The sequence below is a fragment of the Melozone crissalis genome, unplaced genomic scaffold (genome assembly GCF_028551555.1).
Source record: "Melozone crissalis strain CALT ecotype California unplaced genomic scaffold, PUWL_Pcris_2 ptg000018l_1, whole genome shotgun sequence".
In the NCBI taxonomy this organism is placed as follows: Eukaryota; Metazoa; Chordata; class Aves; order Passeriformes; family Passerellidae; genus Melozone; species Melozone crissalis.
Genome location: NW_026535796.1, coordinates 36,328,258 through 36,343,404, shown reverse-complemented (window position 1 = coordinate 36,343,404; position 15,147 = coordinate 36,328,258). Strand labels below are relative to the sequence as shown.

The following is a 15,147-nucleotide window of genomic DNA, read 5'->3' as shown; positions in this document are numbered from 1 at the left end:
ATCCCTTAAGAAGCTGTATAAGAAATCACTTTAGCATTATGCCAGCAAACCACTTCTAGGAGTGAAATGATAACAGAGTTTGAAAGCTATTGAGAACAGAACAGCTGCAAACTTGGTCTTATGAAGCTCTGCAGACATCTTGAAACATCCATCCTGAAGCCTCGGGGAGACACTCAGAACATCATTCAAAGCTTGGTGCCTCTTTGTGGACCTCCCTTGGGTAGGTGAGGAAGGGAAGAGGGGAAGGGAAGGGGATGGGGGATGACAGAGCGCCGAGGAGCTAAACACCAGCTTACAAACAGAGAACAGAATCACATAACAACACTGGACCAATGGACTCCAAGACACAGCGACAAGACAGATGGACACAAACAAGACGCAAAATCACTACTGAGAAATAAAACAAAAGCAAAGAAACCCCATTAAAAAAAGTAGATCTATAACTCCGAGGCTGCAAGAAGCAGCCAAGGGTACTGGCATAACTCTTCCAAAAAGAATAAATTATAATATAAATAAAAAATAAAATCAAAACAATATCCCCCCCAAATCATACACTACAGACTTGCTTGGTTAGCCTGAATGCGTAGCTCTGATGGAACATACGATGGTGTCATCACAGCCCATGCACCAGTTAATGAAGGCCATGGTTAGTTACATCAGCTAAACTACAGCATGCCAGAAAAATGATCTTGCACTGACCCAGAAATAAATGATACAACAGACACTCTGCATTGCAATAAAATTCTTTTTATGCCATCTGCAGTTTCTAGGGCTCTTTACATTGGAAGAGTTTTTCCTGGGAATATTCAGGGTAAAGGGGAGGGTTTTTTTCCTTCTGGGTGTTTTTTTCTCTGAACTCAATTGAAAAAAAAGGAAAAGGGGAAAAGCGGAATAGAGACTTTGCAGAAGTTTAAAAAAGTAGGAAAATAAAAATAAAGGAGAGGTAATACTTTTCATTCTTTTAAACACAACTTTCTTGAGATATCAAAAAATGTGAATTTCTTGAGGATGGCAAGAAAAGATTTTGTTGCCTTTATTGGTTTGCAGATCTATATCTCATTCTTGAGATGATGAAACCATTATTTTGTTGGAAGAACTCCAAAAATATAAACTGAGAAGTACAGCGATGATTTTAAAAATTAAAAATTAGCAGTATGGCACGATTACGAGCCAAAAAAAAAAAACCAAAAAGGAAAGAAATATAAAAGAAACTAAAATATCAATCACCAAAAATTCATGCGGCACAAGATGAGGTGAAACGACAGAAAATGTTCTTCAAATATATACAATGTATATATCTATCAATATATACACGGAGCAGGTGTGTATATATTGATCGATATACCTGTATAATTTTTTTGTTCTCCCTGCCCCACCCTACCCAAGGCTAATTGGTAGATGAAATTTTCAATTAAAATCAAAGAAGTAAATAAAAGGAAGAAGGAAAAAATCAAACAGAAAAAGAAATTAACGTGCTTTGTTCATCAAGAAATAACAATATCATGCATCTGTCCACACCAGCGGATGCCAGGGTTAGATGAAGGCATGAATTTCTGTGTAAACATGTGATTGGATGATAGGGACTACTGCTGATATTGGTCATTTATTACTTTAGCAAGTAGATATATATGCACACTGTATATATATAGTGCATATATAGATAAAATATCCTCATGGGTGGGGCCTTTGGACCTTACATAGATAGAAAGACCAATATGCTGAAAATCAATCTCAGTATTCCTAATGTAAAAAAAAAAAGAAACACAAAACTAAAAAGAAAACAAAACTTCCTGTAAGTCATCTGCATGATTGTAAAACTCATTTGATTTTGTTTTGGCTGCAAGATTGTAGCTAGGAAATTCCACCAAACAAGTGATACTATTAGACCCTGGGAAGTGCTGTGGATGAGCTCCTGTCCTTTGGGTCCATATGGTATTCAGTTTATGAGATTGGAAGTCTATTTCTCTGAGTACTCAGAGGCATGCACACAACTTTAAAGGCCATTTCTTACAACATGAGAAATGGGGAAGCATTCCTGCTTGTCAGAGGGAAAGACCATGGGTGACTGAGCACTGGACTGTGGGGTGTTCCAGTTAGAGCAGTGAAAATTCCCTGAGTGCTTCAGGAAGGTTGATGCAGTTATGGAGGACAACAGCCAAATCAACACTTTTTTTGGTTTCTTCAGTGGACTCTTCATTTCCTACATATTGGTTTTTGTACTGTGCCAGCTGTTTTGGAAGACAGATTATGCTTGTTTTCCACAAATCAATCTCTGGCCCAGGCAGGCTGCAGGTGGATGGCTACAGGCCAGTAAATTATAGATACAGAGGGCATATCTGTTGGATATGTGCCTCCTCTGTGTGAGTAGGTGTACAAAACTTATAATGCAAAGAACTGTAGATTCTGGCATATCTACTGCTGTGTCCAGTCCCCCATCAGAAAGGCTTACCAGTCTGATTAAACAAGGACAGCCTTAACGTATATGAAGCCTTTTGGGAAACACAGAGTAAATTTCCCTGGGGAAAGAAAATCACATTGGAAATTGATGGGCTGATAGGAAGGGAAAACTGGCAACTGCACCAGGGAAGAAACACAGGATGTGTCGAGCCTGGGAACAAGGATTAAGCCCTACAGACCATTTCAACAGGCTGTATTGTGGACTTCAGGCTAATTGGTGAGTGTTTGAGCCTCACTGTTTTGAGCAGTCCAAGGAGCAGCTTGGGCTATGATCCCAACCAGCTGCCTGGCCACCAGCATCCAACCTGCCTGGTGCCAGAGCTCCACTAATGGACATCCTTAACAGGAACGAGGGCAATGGTGTGAGGAGACAGCAACAGCTGTCAGGAAAGCATAATTATCATCCTCAAGGCTTTGAAGTCTCAGTAAGATCAGATTGTAAGGGTGCTCCTCATTTCACTGAAAAGAGATAAATGCTCTTTCTTCACAGTGCTTCCTAGTCATTCCTTGTCTGAAAAGATGTTTTCCTTACAAATCTTACATTCTCTGAAAGCAGATGAGTGACCAAAAAACCACCACAGAGCTGTGCTCAGAAGCACAGACTCAGAACCTTGGCTTGAGTTTTGAGGAACTTGAATATTTGAGCCTCAGATCTCCTTGGAGCAGGCCAGAAGACAGTCCTGTACTCATACCAGAGAAAAGCATCTGTTTTGGCACAGAAAAAAGAAGATTTTTGGCCATGTACTGGGACAAACAACATTTTCATAGAGATAAAAGAGGATCTTCTCTTGACTGTTAAGCAAATGTTTCTTCAGGGCAGATAAACAGGTTTTTTGCCCCTTGTATCATTTAGATTAAGTCTTCAGCGGATCTAGAGATCTAAGGGTATCTAGGCTTGTCTGCAATAAGATGAATAGGGGGCAATTTCTGTCCCTGAACTGGTTTCTTTTGCATTACATTAAATACAGGGGGGTTTTGGATCCACAGCTGTCATTGCTGTCACTTAGAATAATTCCTTATGTATACATTCGTGTCTACAGGTGATGTCTGCAAGCTACCTCAGTCAGAACAAGTCCAGTGACAGCTCCTGTTTTTTAAATGAAGTTTTTCTACCAAAATTCAAAACCAAGAAATCACTTTTGGAAGGGGGCCACAAAGTCTAAGCCAACCTGCCATATTGTTTCAAGCCAGCCTGGAGAATTCTGAAGAGAGCAGAGTTAGGGAATCACCTTCACACTGTCTTTTTTGAAAGAGACGCAGTGTTGAGACACAGATTGTACGCACATGAGATTCAGGTCTTAGATTCAACTGTCAATCAGAGTTAAGTGGCAGTAAGACCCTGCCAAATGGTCCTCACATGGTATTTAGTCTCAAAGAGGACATGATTTTCAGCCTCTGACTACACCAAAAACAAAGGCTTCAAAAGGACTCTACATAGAGTACTGCCTCTGATTCCAAGGACCAAGAGCAAAGTAATATCCATAGGTACTGGGATTTGAATTCTGACCTATATGAAATCTGAAAACTTCTGATCTGCACGGAAATATTTTCTGCTGCCCTTGTCTTGGCTATTGCACAGCAGGTTCATAGCAATGTGTATCATATCTCACAGCTGCAGCAGTGAGTTCAGTAACCTTTACATTACTAGACCATGGCACTGAGGGTGATGGAAGGCCAAATTTGGCAGAAACTCAAGAGCTTTAAAAGCTACACATTATCAGAGCAACAAAAAGAAGACTGTGCTGGGTTAGGTCATATAATTTTCAGTCTGCTGTAAAAGGGATCAGGCAAGGCAGAAGGCAGTGACCTGTCAACAGAAAAGGATGAAGCAATTTCAAATGAGCCCAATTAAAAAAAAAAACAACAATAAGTTTAAAAAAAATCTGAAGCCACACGCTAGAAAACTAGAAAACACAAGCAAGGATATCTGGATCTTTTCTCTCCACAATGTACATATTTAAATACCAGATCTTGGCATGTGGCCAGAATTCTGACTTGGCTGGTGAAGTGTAAAGGCAAACACATCTGCTCAGCCAAGCCAGCACTACTGGATTTTGATAAGCTGGCTCAGATTGCTTCAGTGCTCCAGAGCAGAATGGGCTGAATGAGTGCTTTGATACTGCCTGTATGGCAGACACTATGCACTGAGAATGCAGAAAATAAGATAGACAAAGAAAATGAGAAGCCCCATAAACCTGCTACTTTTCCTTCTTATTATGATGGAATGAGTTAAGTTTATGCAAAAAGGACCTGCATATTCCTCCTCCTTCTGGCAATTCTGTACACCAGCACCTCTGAGAGCAGAACAACTCAAAATCTGGAAGTGCAGATTTCATCAGCAAAGACCATCTGGGAGACTTATTTTTACATATAATCAAGCTAACTTTTATTCTCAATGTCACAGTAATTCCCTAGAAAAGAATCAGATTTCAGTGGCTAATGTGGTCTATGCTCCTATGCAGGAGGAGTAGGGTGCAATGAAAGATACTGGGGAAATTTACAAGAATGCCTGGTAGTTTAGGAGAGAACCTTCAGCAGATTTTCAGAGAATCATATTATTTTGCACAGCAGATATTCAAACGTCTGTAGGCACTTCTATCTGCCAACTGTAATGCTTAGCAGGATTTTCAAAAGCAAGTAATTTTTACAAATCCAGTTTGTACCTGTTTGTAGCATTAGATTTTTAACTGTGTCAGGAAGGAGGTATTTTTAGTCTGGAAATGTTGCTGTACAGCACTATGAAATGTAATGCTAAACATGCTGTTTTACCAAATTTCTACTCAAACTTTGATTTTTCCACTGGCAGCACAAGCTGAAAATATTGCTCTTACAATTTCTAGCTGCTGAAGTTATGGTGATTTTTTAAACAAAAATTTACAAGAGGAGGAGGCATCCTTCTGTCCTTTAATTGAAATACATGACAATCAGAATATAAATTCAAAAAAAGAAGTCTTCACATGTTAGTGAAGCTTTAATGAAGTGACTTCATTTATTTGCATATCAGTTACAATAACTTTGCCCTTGTGTCCATGGTCCTATTAATCTCATGCCTCACTTTCATTACAATCACTGTGCTGGCATTTTATTACTATTTTTATTTAAACTCTCAGTACCCCCATTGTTTGCTTTTTTACTTCACAATCTAGTTATATTTGACTGATTTTCCTCCAGATGGGGAGTAGAAAAATTCATAGAAATCTGTGAAGAAAGAGATGGGAAGTAGGCTGAGCTACCTGTTACCAACAGTCTGTGTCACTGCCTTCACTGCCATCAGAGGGAAGTCAAGAGTATGGGTGGAAGTTCCCAGCTACAATGCAATGCCAATCTCAGGTTACAGCAAGACCAAGTTCTACTAAAAATGCAGGTACACCATGACAAATTAAAAAGAAATGTGAAAGCACTAGCCTTGGGTGAATTTTTATGTTATTATTGTATTACTCAAATGGCTTCAGGAAATTAGAAGCAGAACATTTATAATACTTTCTTGGTATTTTTTGTAAGAAAAAAAACCCCATCATCCCAAATAAAACAAAGCAAAAACAAACAAAACAAAGCCAAATGAAAGGACCCCCTCAAACTATTTACATGTTTCACTTTGAAAGACAAAAATTCTAACCAAAATTCCTCTTTTTCTTTTAAATGTACACAGAAATTCGATGATGTCTGTTCTCTATTATAGAAATGCTTAACTCATGGCAAGCCTCAAAAAAGAAGACTTGACAAAGCCTGTAAGAAATAAAGTAGACTGCAGTTGCCTGCTGGATACCACATAAAATATCTCACCAGAAAGAAAAGCCATCAATTTATCAAAATGTATCTGAAAGGGAGAAGTTGAGTCAGTTCCACATGGCCAGTCCTTCTGACTCTTTAATGGATACATTTTGAAGCATCACTGCAGATAACAAGGCAAGAATTACTACTAATTTTGTTATGTTAAAACTATGTTTTGGTGCTCCCCAATTTCTTTGGGGTCACAGGAAACAAAATTAGTATAAACACATTACCATGTTAACTGTACTCAAAATCCCATGGACAAATGTATCCCTTAACATACATCTTCAGAGTAATTAAAAAGATTCAACATCACTAATAACTTATTTTTATTTCACTTTTCTCTTCTGTTTTCAAAGGTTCACCCTCTCCACTTCATAAATCTTCATTATTTGTCACACTCCATATTGATTTTTTCTTCTTACATTGTTAGTAAAGTAACATCTAGAAATATGTGAACTATTAGCTGGAATCACTTTTGGAAAGTTTTCCTCTCCATGCGAACAACTTTATATAAAGCAAATAGTGACTACATATTGGTGTTTTGCTGTTGCCAAGTCCATGGGATCTGATGCTTGGCTGTATAGTTTCTCATTTTATATACAGTGTATATATACATGAGTGCGTATATATACACATATACACACACATATATACATATATAATTATATATGTATACATTCACACACATATAAAATATATGTATGCATTGTTTTTTGCAAATGAAATCAGAAAGCAAGCAAAACACGACTGACCTGACTTACCTGTACTGGGTTCACAGTCAATGAAATCTTCATCATCACTGGAACATTCAGCTGATGAAACGATGTCATCTGTTGTCTGGCAGGTGAAGCAAAGGAACAAAAGAAAACAAAAGTAAGATATTTGCAAGTCAAGAAGCTATTACAGAGGCAGCTAAATATCCAAGGTTTCACAAATCTAACTTTTAAAATATTCAAGTTGTACCAAGCACTCCATATATGCCTGTGTAAATGTGTCCTCCAATGAGTAGGAGTCTCCTGTCGGAGAAACAGTGCCTATCCTGTGCTGCTGAATATTTCAGGTGTGCACAGGTGCTGTGCACCTGCTGGGCTGTTTAGGGCAGCAAGGGGATCACTCTGGTGCTGTTGAACGAGGTACAGTGGGCTACAAAACCAGCTTGGCTGGCAAACTGCCCTGAGCAGCCGCTCTAGATGTGTCTGCTGGGAGGAGGCTGGGCTCCTCCACAAATACCAGTATCATGCAGGGCCAGCCAGAAGGCACTTCCTGAGAGGCCTACCATGTGAGGCATGCTCAGACCGAACATGCTTTCTGCAAAGGAAATATACAGTATAGACCCAGACAATACACATTGCTCAGCTAGCAGCACTCTTTGCTGTGCCCGATGCACCACTCTGGGGCAGACATAATTTCTGCTCTGTTAATGCACCTCTTGGGCTGAAAATATGGTGTTGATCCACACAGTAAATATCTGTGCAGCTCACTTGTTGCATGATGGGGAACTGCTGCATGTGTCAGGTATGCCCAACATGCCACCTCATCTCCTTGCTTAGCAAGTGAACAGGGATGTGGATGCAACTAGGCTGACCAGATGTAAAGTCTGATTCTGAAAGGGTTAAACCAAAGTGTAACCATTCACAAATGTTACAGGTTTCATCACATTCCTTTGCATTTCCAGCTGGTGATATTTTCTTCTTCTTTTTTTTTTTTTTTTTTAGTTTTCATTTTTATATTTTTTCTTTCTGTGTGTGTACTGCTCTAATTAATGAGCAGCATGTACTGCAGCATGTTAGAGAGACGTGTACTGGTGTCTCTTCCCAGCAGCATCTCCTGCCTGTAATTGCTGCAATTAGTTGAATTAGTAATGCAGACCATTAGGGAGAGCCTGTGGCAGCCTCTGGACACAGGTTGTAATGTTCCTGTGCACAATACAAAATTACCCCAGCTCAGCAGCATTGGCTCAACCATGGCTTCTGGTGAAACTGTCTCCCTTAACAGCTCTTCCTTGCAGAGAGCTGCCTATTCTGCCAAGCAGTAGGATCAGTGGGATGACTCCTGAAACAAAGCAACTGAAATGCTCCTCACCAGGCAGGAAGCATTGCTGAACTCGGGAGCGGGACAGCTGCACTTCAGTACTCTAGATGAATATTGCTGGGAATCTCACATCTCAACAAGACAATCAAAGCCTTATCCCTTATCCCTAAAGACTCTCCAGCTTTAAATAAGGTCTCCTTTACATTTTTATATCTGCCATGGCTGCCTCCAACATGTTCCTTCTTCCCTTCACAAAAGCGTTCTGAGGACTCTGCCCTTTCTTTAGCCTCATGTGCTCCCAGCACCAGGAAATACCTCTGATCCCGGCTAGAAGCTCCTTACCCTCCCTGTCTCTGTTTGTACTTGAGCTAAGGGGAGAAAAAGAGAACCAAGAAGTCAGTCAGAAAGATTAGATTGAACCTAATGATCCTTCAGTCTTGATTTCAGTGGCTTAGATTGAGCCAAGAAAGAAAAACAGGAGAGGTCAGTTGCAAATAAAAGTTATAAAAATAGGGTATCTGTGAAAAAGCCAGTCATGAAGTATCTCGTGGGTTACTCAGTCATACCCAGCATGGACATTTGGCAATGTTTTGTGGAATGCTATCTTGCAGTAGTTTCATGCTTAAATACTTTCATTAAATACTTCCACAATCTTGCTTCCATGGGGAGTCAAGATTAAAAGGAACTGAAGGTAATATGTTCCTGCCTCACATGTCAAGGTCATTTTTTTAAGATCTTCTTTCAGTCATAGAAAGTTGAAGAATTCTGTTGAAATCCTGCTGACTTCTCTTAAGACAAGCTGGCTTTAAAATTTTGTCTGCTCAGTAAGGGGACAAGAAAGGAGGAATGCACAAAATAGAAATTTACTTTTTTCAATTCTCCTAGTCCTGTCACATATGTTTTAGAAAGTATTATTTATCCCCAGAAACTTTATAACTAGTACAGTAATCACATCCTCCAACAGTCAAATGCAGCTGTCCTGGGTAAAAAGATATTAGTTTTTAATTGCAGCAATGTAAAGTAATTTAGTACAATTTAGTAAACAAGGCTATACTGCTAAAAATTTTTAAGCAGGGGAAATGTAGTTATAGAAACTGGAGATTCATACTGTAGTTGTCTAAGGGTAAGGATGGCACTGTGAATAAAGAATAAATTAAGGATAGTACTGTGAATAAAGAATGAACTACCCATCACTACTAGAAGACCTTGCTCAGACAGTGCTAAACCCCTGGCAATTGGTTTTGATTTTCAGGTTAAATTTAGATCATGTGGATTTTGGTCTTAGTTGAACATCTGAAAATTCACACTTCTCATAGAAAAACAGTGATTATTTGCTCCAGTAGGAAATAAACACAAAAATGATGATAATGTGTTGTTGTCACTTATCAGCTGCTATACCTATTTGATTACCCACTTACTTGCTCAGATCTAAAGGCTTCATGCAACATTAACATGGAATCAAATCCAATTGAACTGACAATGTGATTTAGTATTTGTAAAGAATAAGGAGTTCCTTTATAACTATTTTTTTCCTTTTACATATTGGGGGCATCACATGAAACCAGGAAGTTTTTTTTTTTTTTTTTTAACTGGACACCTTCTTGCAACAGGACACTGGTAGATAATAAAAGTTTATAGCATTTTGGAAGTGATCAGCCAAACTGAGGGTCAAAACATCCTTCCAGACCTATTAATAACCCTACGTCTAGTTTGGGAAGTCCCTGTACCACAACCTGGAAAGTCATGAAGCCCGGCCCTTTTTCCTTTTTCTGTTCAATTTCCCATCTCATAAGCAGCTTAAGGCAGTACATGCAACACATTTATGCTGCACTCTGATATGGGCACTAGATTTCCTGCTATAAAATCCTCTTGCAGCTTGTGTTGGTTCTGAACAGAGAAGGGCACAGTAAGCCAGACTCAGACAAAATGCAAATATGTGATGTGCAGTACTCATCAACCCTGGCAACTTCAACCTCTATTTGCACTTTTTCATGACTGGTTCCACACATGATTTTATCAATTAATCTCCATCTTTCCTCTCCATCTCTATTACATACTATTTCACCTGATATTAATTTTTTTTTGCTTGGTGATTGCTCTTTATCCCATCCTGTTGATTTTGTGTATAAAAATGAGGGTTAGAAAAAGAAAAAACCTCCAGAAGTGGTGTTAGATTTAAGTCAAGGTCATTAACAAGATCTCTAGAAACCACAGAAAAGATAAGTACACTAATCTGTCTTGCCATTTCCTATCTTGTATTTTTAATCTCAGTACTTTCCATCACAATTCATCACTAACTGATTTTCTAGTCCCACCACATATTGGTTTTCCATACACCTTCCGCTCAGATACCAACATCTGAATCATCCCAAAGGAATAAAGCTATTTATGAGAAAGAACAGCAAATTCCTGACCACAGGAACAGGGTCAACAAAACATCCTGAAGGCCATTACTTCTTGTAACAGGAATTTGTACCTTTCAAGACCCTCCTGGAGCTGGGAATTTTCAATGGATGTTTATTAAACTTGCTGGTTCCACTAGACAGGAGAGGCTACTGAGCAGAGACCCTGGAAATCGATCCACTAAGATAATTTCTTCACATCAGAAACAGCTCACTGTGAGGCAGTAAGCAAAAGCAAAAGCAAAAGCAAAATTTCTGGTCACTTTTCCCCATTTTTGAAATGGTTCTCATTATACTCACCCACTGGCCCCAGGGAAAGTAAGTGGATTAATGCTTTAGTGTCTGCCCAGTGATCTAAGGATAGTAAATGCTAAACATTCTTATGTACAGGCAAAAGAATAGTAATGAAACTTCTCCATATGCTGTGATGGAAATGATGTTTGTGTTTTCATTGGAAAGAACATGAGAGAGAAAATATTTTTCTCTTCCCTATATTAGCTAAATTCTATATTAAAAATAATAAGTCACACTATACTATTTTAAAATATGTATTTCATTTCTACAGAATCCAAGCTTTGAAATTACTTGGCCTGTATTAAAGGCCATAAAACTAAAGATAGGTATTATAATAACTTTCAATAAAATTTCTCTCTGGCAGGAACCCTTTTTATTCCTTCCTCTGAAAGATTTTTTATGGGATTTATATTATTATTTTTTCTCTCCCTCTCTCTAGTGTTTAATGAAATTGCTTTGGAATAAAACCAGGGTAGGAGAAAGTGCTAAACTCTGAGTCCACCCCAGAGGATTTATGGGCATACTTACCTTCAAATTCTTTCTATTTCACTGAATTGGCTCCCCATTCCTTTCCTTGAATTATTAGTTCTGTAATCACCTCCTCCTAATTATTCACTCTAAGGGCCTCTTCAATCTTGACATGGTGATAGTTCTATAATCTTTTTTCATTACATTGTATGTACTGGTGTGGGATATGTAGTGCAAGGAAATTTGGCATGGTGTGGCAAGACCTGCTCAAGACGACTCCATTCCTGTCCAATGTTTAAATTGCCCAAAGCCCTAATTTATGTATCAGATCCCTAACCCTTGCTCCTTTGTTCTACACAAAATGGCAGGTGCTGAATCTTCCTTTTCCAAATTGCAAAGTTTTTTTGACACCTTCCTGTTTGGGTACACCACTATTTAAGAAATATTAAGAACGCTGAATAAAATAAGCTCTGTCACAGAACAGCTTTATGAAATTATAAAAAACACACCCAGGAATGATGGAGTTCTCCCTTCTAGAGGGAGAGAAAAGACAAGGACCCATAAATTCAACCCTTAGACAAATTCCTGCAGAATTACACATTTGGCAGTTGCTTGACTTGATAAAGTAGAATTCAATTTTCCTACTTGCCTTTTTCTTGAAATTCTTCTGCACACTATACACGTTACTTCCAATTCAACACCATTATTTGAAAGGCAACACTTAAGGCTTTGTTGTGAGAGAAGTGTAAATCTATTTGCCACCGAGGAACCACAATTTACAGTACTTGAAATATGACCATCACAAAATGCTAGGCACAAATATTTTCCCAAGAGTGGAGAAATACAGTTGTATTAACCTGGGCACTGCATTTGCCTTTCACACCTAAAATATACAGAGATGAAAGTCAACAAACTTTTTCCTAAATACAAGTACTTGACCTCCTCCATTGCTTCTATACTGCTGTATTTTCTATAGATCTCAAATTTATTATGGTCTATGGACTACATATTTTCCTCTATGCCTAACAACATAGAGTATAAATGCACCCTTTAGAATAGCAAAAAGTTAGTGATGCTGTCCAGTCTTCTAGAAATCAAGAAGTTTCTTGGCAAAGAATAGGCTCAAGGCATTTGCTGTCGTGCCAAAAGAAGATAGCAGATGAAGTGTCTGTCTCATTAGGAGCCATTTCTAGTTTGAATACCTCCACCTTTTGTACTTTAGTAACTGGGCTTTTTAAAGAACTTTTCGTATTCTGTTCACACTATTCAATTAAATGAGAATCCTTCATCTGTCCTTTCTACACGTTACATTTGTTTCTCACTTTTTAATTAATCTTTATTTGCAAAATACCCTGGAGGTCACTACAGTATAGCAGATCTGAGAGACTCAGTCTGGACAAACTCAAACTACTACATACAGATAGCAATAATCTGCATACAAATGGGAAAAAATTAGAAATGTTGCAAAAATCATAATGAAGCATTACAAAAGAAGCTGCAATCTGGGACTGTATAAACTTTTTAGGGGAGTCTTGGGTTTCCTGTCTTTTGCTAAAGCATATAAATCTCATTACTGGATAGAACAACATGCATTTTCTTATCATGGGACAGACACAGCCACAAATATGTGCAAGCCCTTTGCACCCCCACACCCTAATGCTGAGGTTCTGTCTGCCTCTGCAGAGGCAATGCATCAGAGAACATGAAACTAATAATTTTTCCTCATGTAGCTAATTTGAGGTAAATAAAAAACCAAGAGGACCAAATCCTCTGTTTGTTTAAATTGGCATTGATTTCAACCAGACTGCAACAACTTGCAGCAAGAGAGAATGGCTCACTACTTTTAGTTTTGGACAATTCAATGCCAAAAGATTAGGAGTAATTTTAGTTAATTCAGAGAAGAGCCACTGAAAAGAGAAAAGAACTTGACAGATGTATGAATGAGACAGGTTTAGTAAAACTAGGCATCAGAACTTGATTTAACAAAGACTTAAGGAATGATAAATTTTTACAGGTGTCACAAAGGACATCAGGAAGAATGATGAACTATTTAGAGTGCTTCAAAAAAGGATAAAATTAAAAGAAAAATAAGTGCTATTTTAACTAAGAAAAATCTCAGTAGTGATCTTTACCAACTATGGAGAAGTCTCCAAGAAATACCAGAAACCATTAGCACTGAGGTCAAGCAGTTACCTAAGCCATCTTAATGGTAATGAATACCATTAGTGTATATGCTCTAATAGGCAAGAGCTTGCTCCATCTATCTTCAGTCCAGTCTAATCACTCTAAATCAAGTCCATATTTGCATCTTCTCTGTCGCTGTAATATAAACACATTACACATTTCTCTGTCATTGCAAAGCAGGCAGCAAAGCTATCCAGCATAGCCTTTCCATTTGCTGTGCTCAGAGCCAGAATCACAGAATATTCTGAGTTGGAAGGGACCCACAAGGATCATCAAAGTCCAACTCCTGGTCCTGCACAGGACAGCCCCAAGGATAACACCCCGTGCCCTTTGTCCAAATGTTTCTTGAACTCTGTCAGGCTTCATGCTGTGACCACCTTCCCTGGGGAGCCTTTTCCAGTGCTCAACCACCCTCTGGGTAAAGAACTTCTTCCTGATAGCCAACCTAAACCTCCCCTGACACAACTTGAGGCCACTCCCTTGGGTCCTGTCACTGGGGCTGGTGTGTTACCTACCAAGAGGCTGGTGGGTGTCCCGCAGGCATGCACCCTTCAACAGCAGCCCAGCAGAAGTGCATCATGTTCCTGGCTGGATATAAAACCTGATTTGCTGTCAAATTATAGCATTAGGTTGGGATCATGAGAGAGCAACCCCTCAACAAAATCAGCCATTTGTCCACTACCATGGCATACAACAGATTAAGGAACTAGGCAGTTAAATAAGAGAAAGCAAAAAATAATCTTCCCAACTGTACGTCAATCTAGATTCATGAGCAGTCATGATTAAAAAGAGCTTTGAAAGCTTGAATTATTCCTTTGAAAGCCAAAAGCGTGTCTCACTAAAATCAATAGTTCATTAAGACTGTAAGTCTGACTCTTCTGGACCAAGTTTGATGCCAAATTTCAGAGACTTTGTTCTGTGCCTGAGCTGTGGAAAGTCAACAGGGAAAAATCACGTTTCCGCCTTTTGTCTCTGTCTGTTGGCAGTGGGAAGGGTGATGATGTTGTGAGGCAGTGTGAGCAGAGAGAGAAAGAGAAGGGAGGGCAAAGAGGGGAGAAAGAAAAGTGGGGAGGATTAATTCATCTGTTGTTCAAGGCACCCTGACAGAGGAAAGAGAAGTATTGAACCACAGCAGCTTAACCCAACTTCAATGTACCTTCCCAAAAGCATAAGGAATGTAATTCTTCATGGTGTTCTGCTGATAAGCAAATCCTCCTAAATCCTTTCAATTTATTTCTTGGCCTGAAGAAATTACATATTATTTAGGAGCTAAATAAATAAATAAAATTTCATTTCCATGAATCTAGATTGGCTGTTTATTGATTACATAGGCCCACAGAACCACTTGCTTTTCTATTTCTTTCCTTTCCTAACAGAACAGGCTCTTTTTGACTTGAACTAGGAAAGCATCAACTGGCAAGCCTTTTCCAGACTATTCAATGTAACCTTCAAGATTTGCAAGAGCTTTAAACTGGGCTGTAAAATACCATTTATTGGTTTTAATACAAAAGATAGTGTCTTCTATCACACCAAAGCT

General features: G+C 38.8%; 1 protein-coding gene across 22 annotated transcripts in view; it reads right to left on the bottom strand.

The window, feature by feature from the left end:
• Positions 1-15,147, bottom strand: part of NRXN3 (neurexin 3) — an 869,162-nt gene that overhangs the window by 29,260 nt on the left and 824,755 nt on the right. For 14 of the 22 annotated variants that reach the window (XR_008482994.1, XM_054275711.1, XM_054275714.1 and 11 more), the window contains one exon: positions 6,993-7,068. Coding sequence is in view for 20 of the 22 variants with exons in the window: in XM_054275711.1 (XP_054131686.1) it covers positions 6,993-7,068 (76 nt within the window). In the remaining 2 variants the exon portion in view is untranslated. Of the gene's footprint in view, positions 1-6,983; positions 7,069-15,147 lie in introns of all 22 variants that reach the window. The other 8 variants (XR_008482993.1, XM_054275710.1, XM_054275713.1 and 5 more) reach the window with 1 other exon arrangement.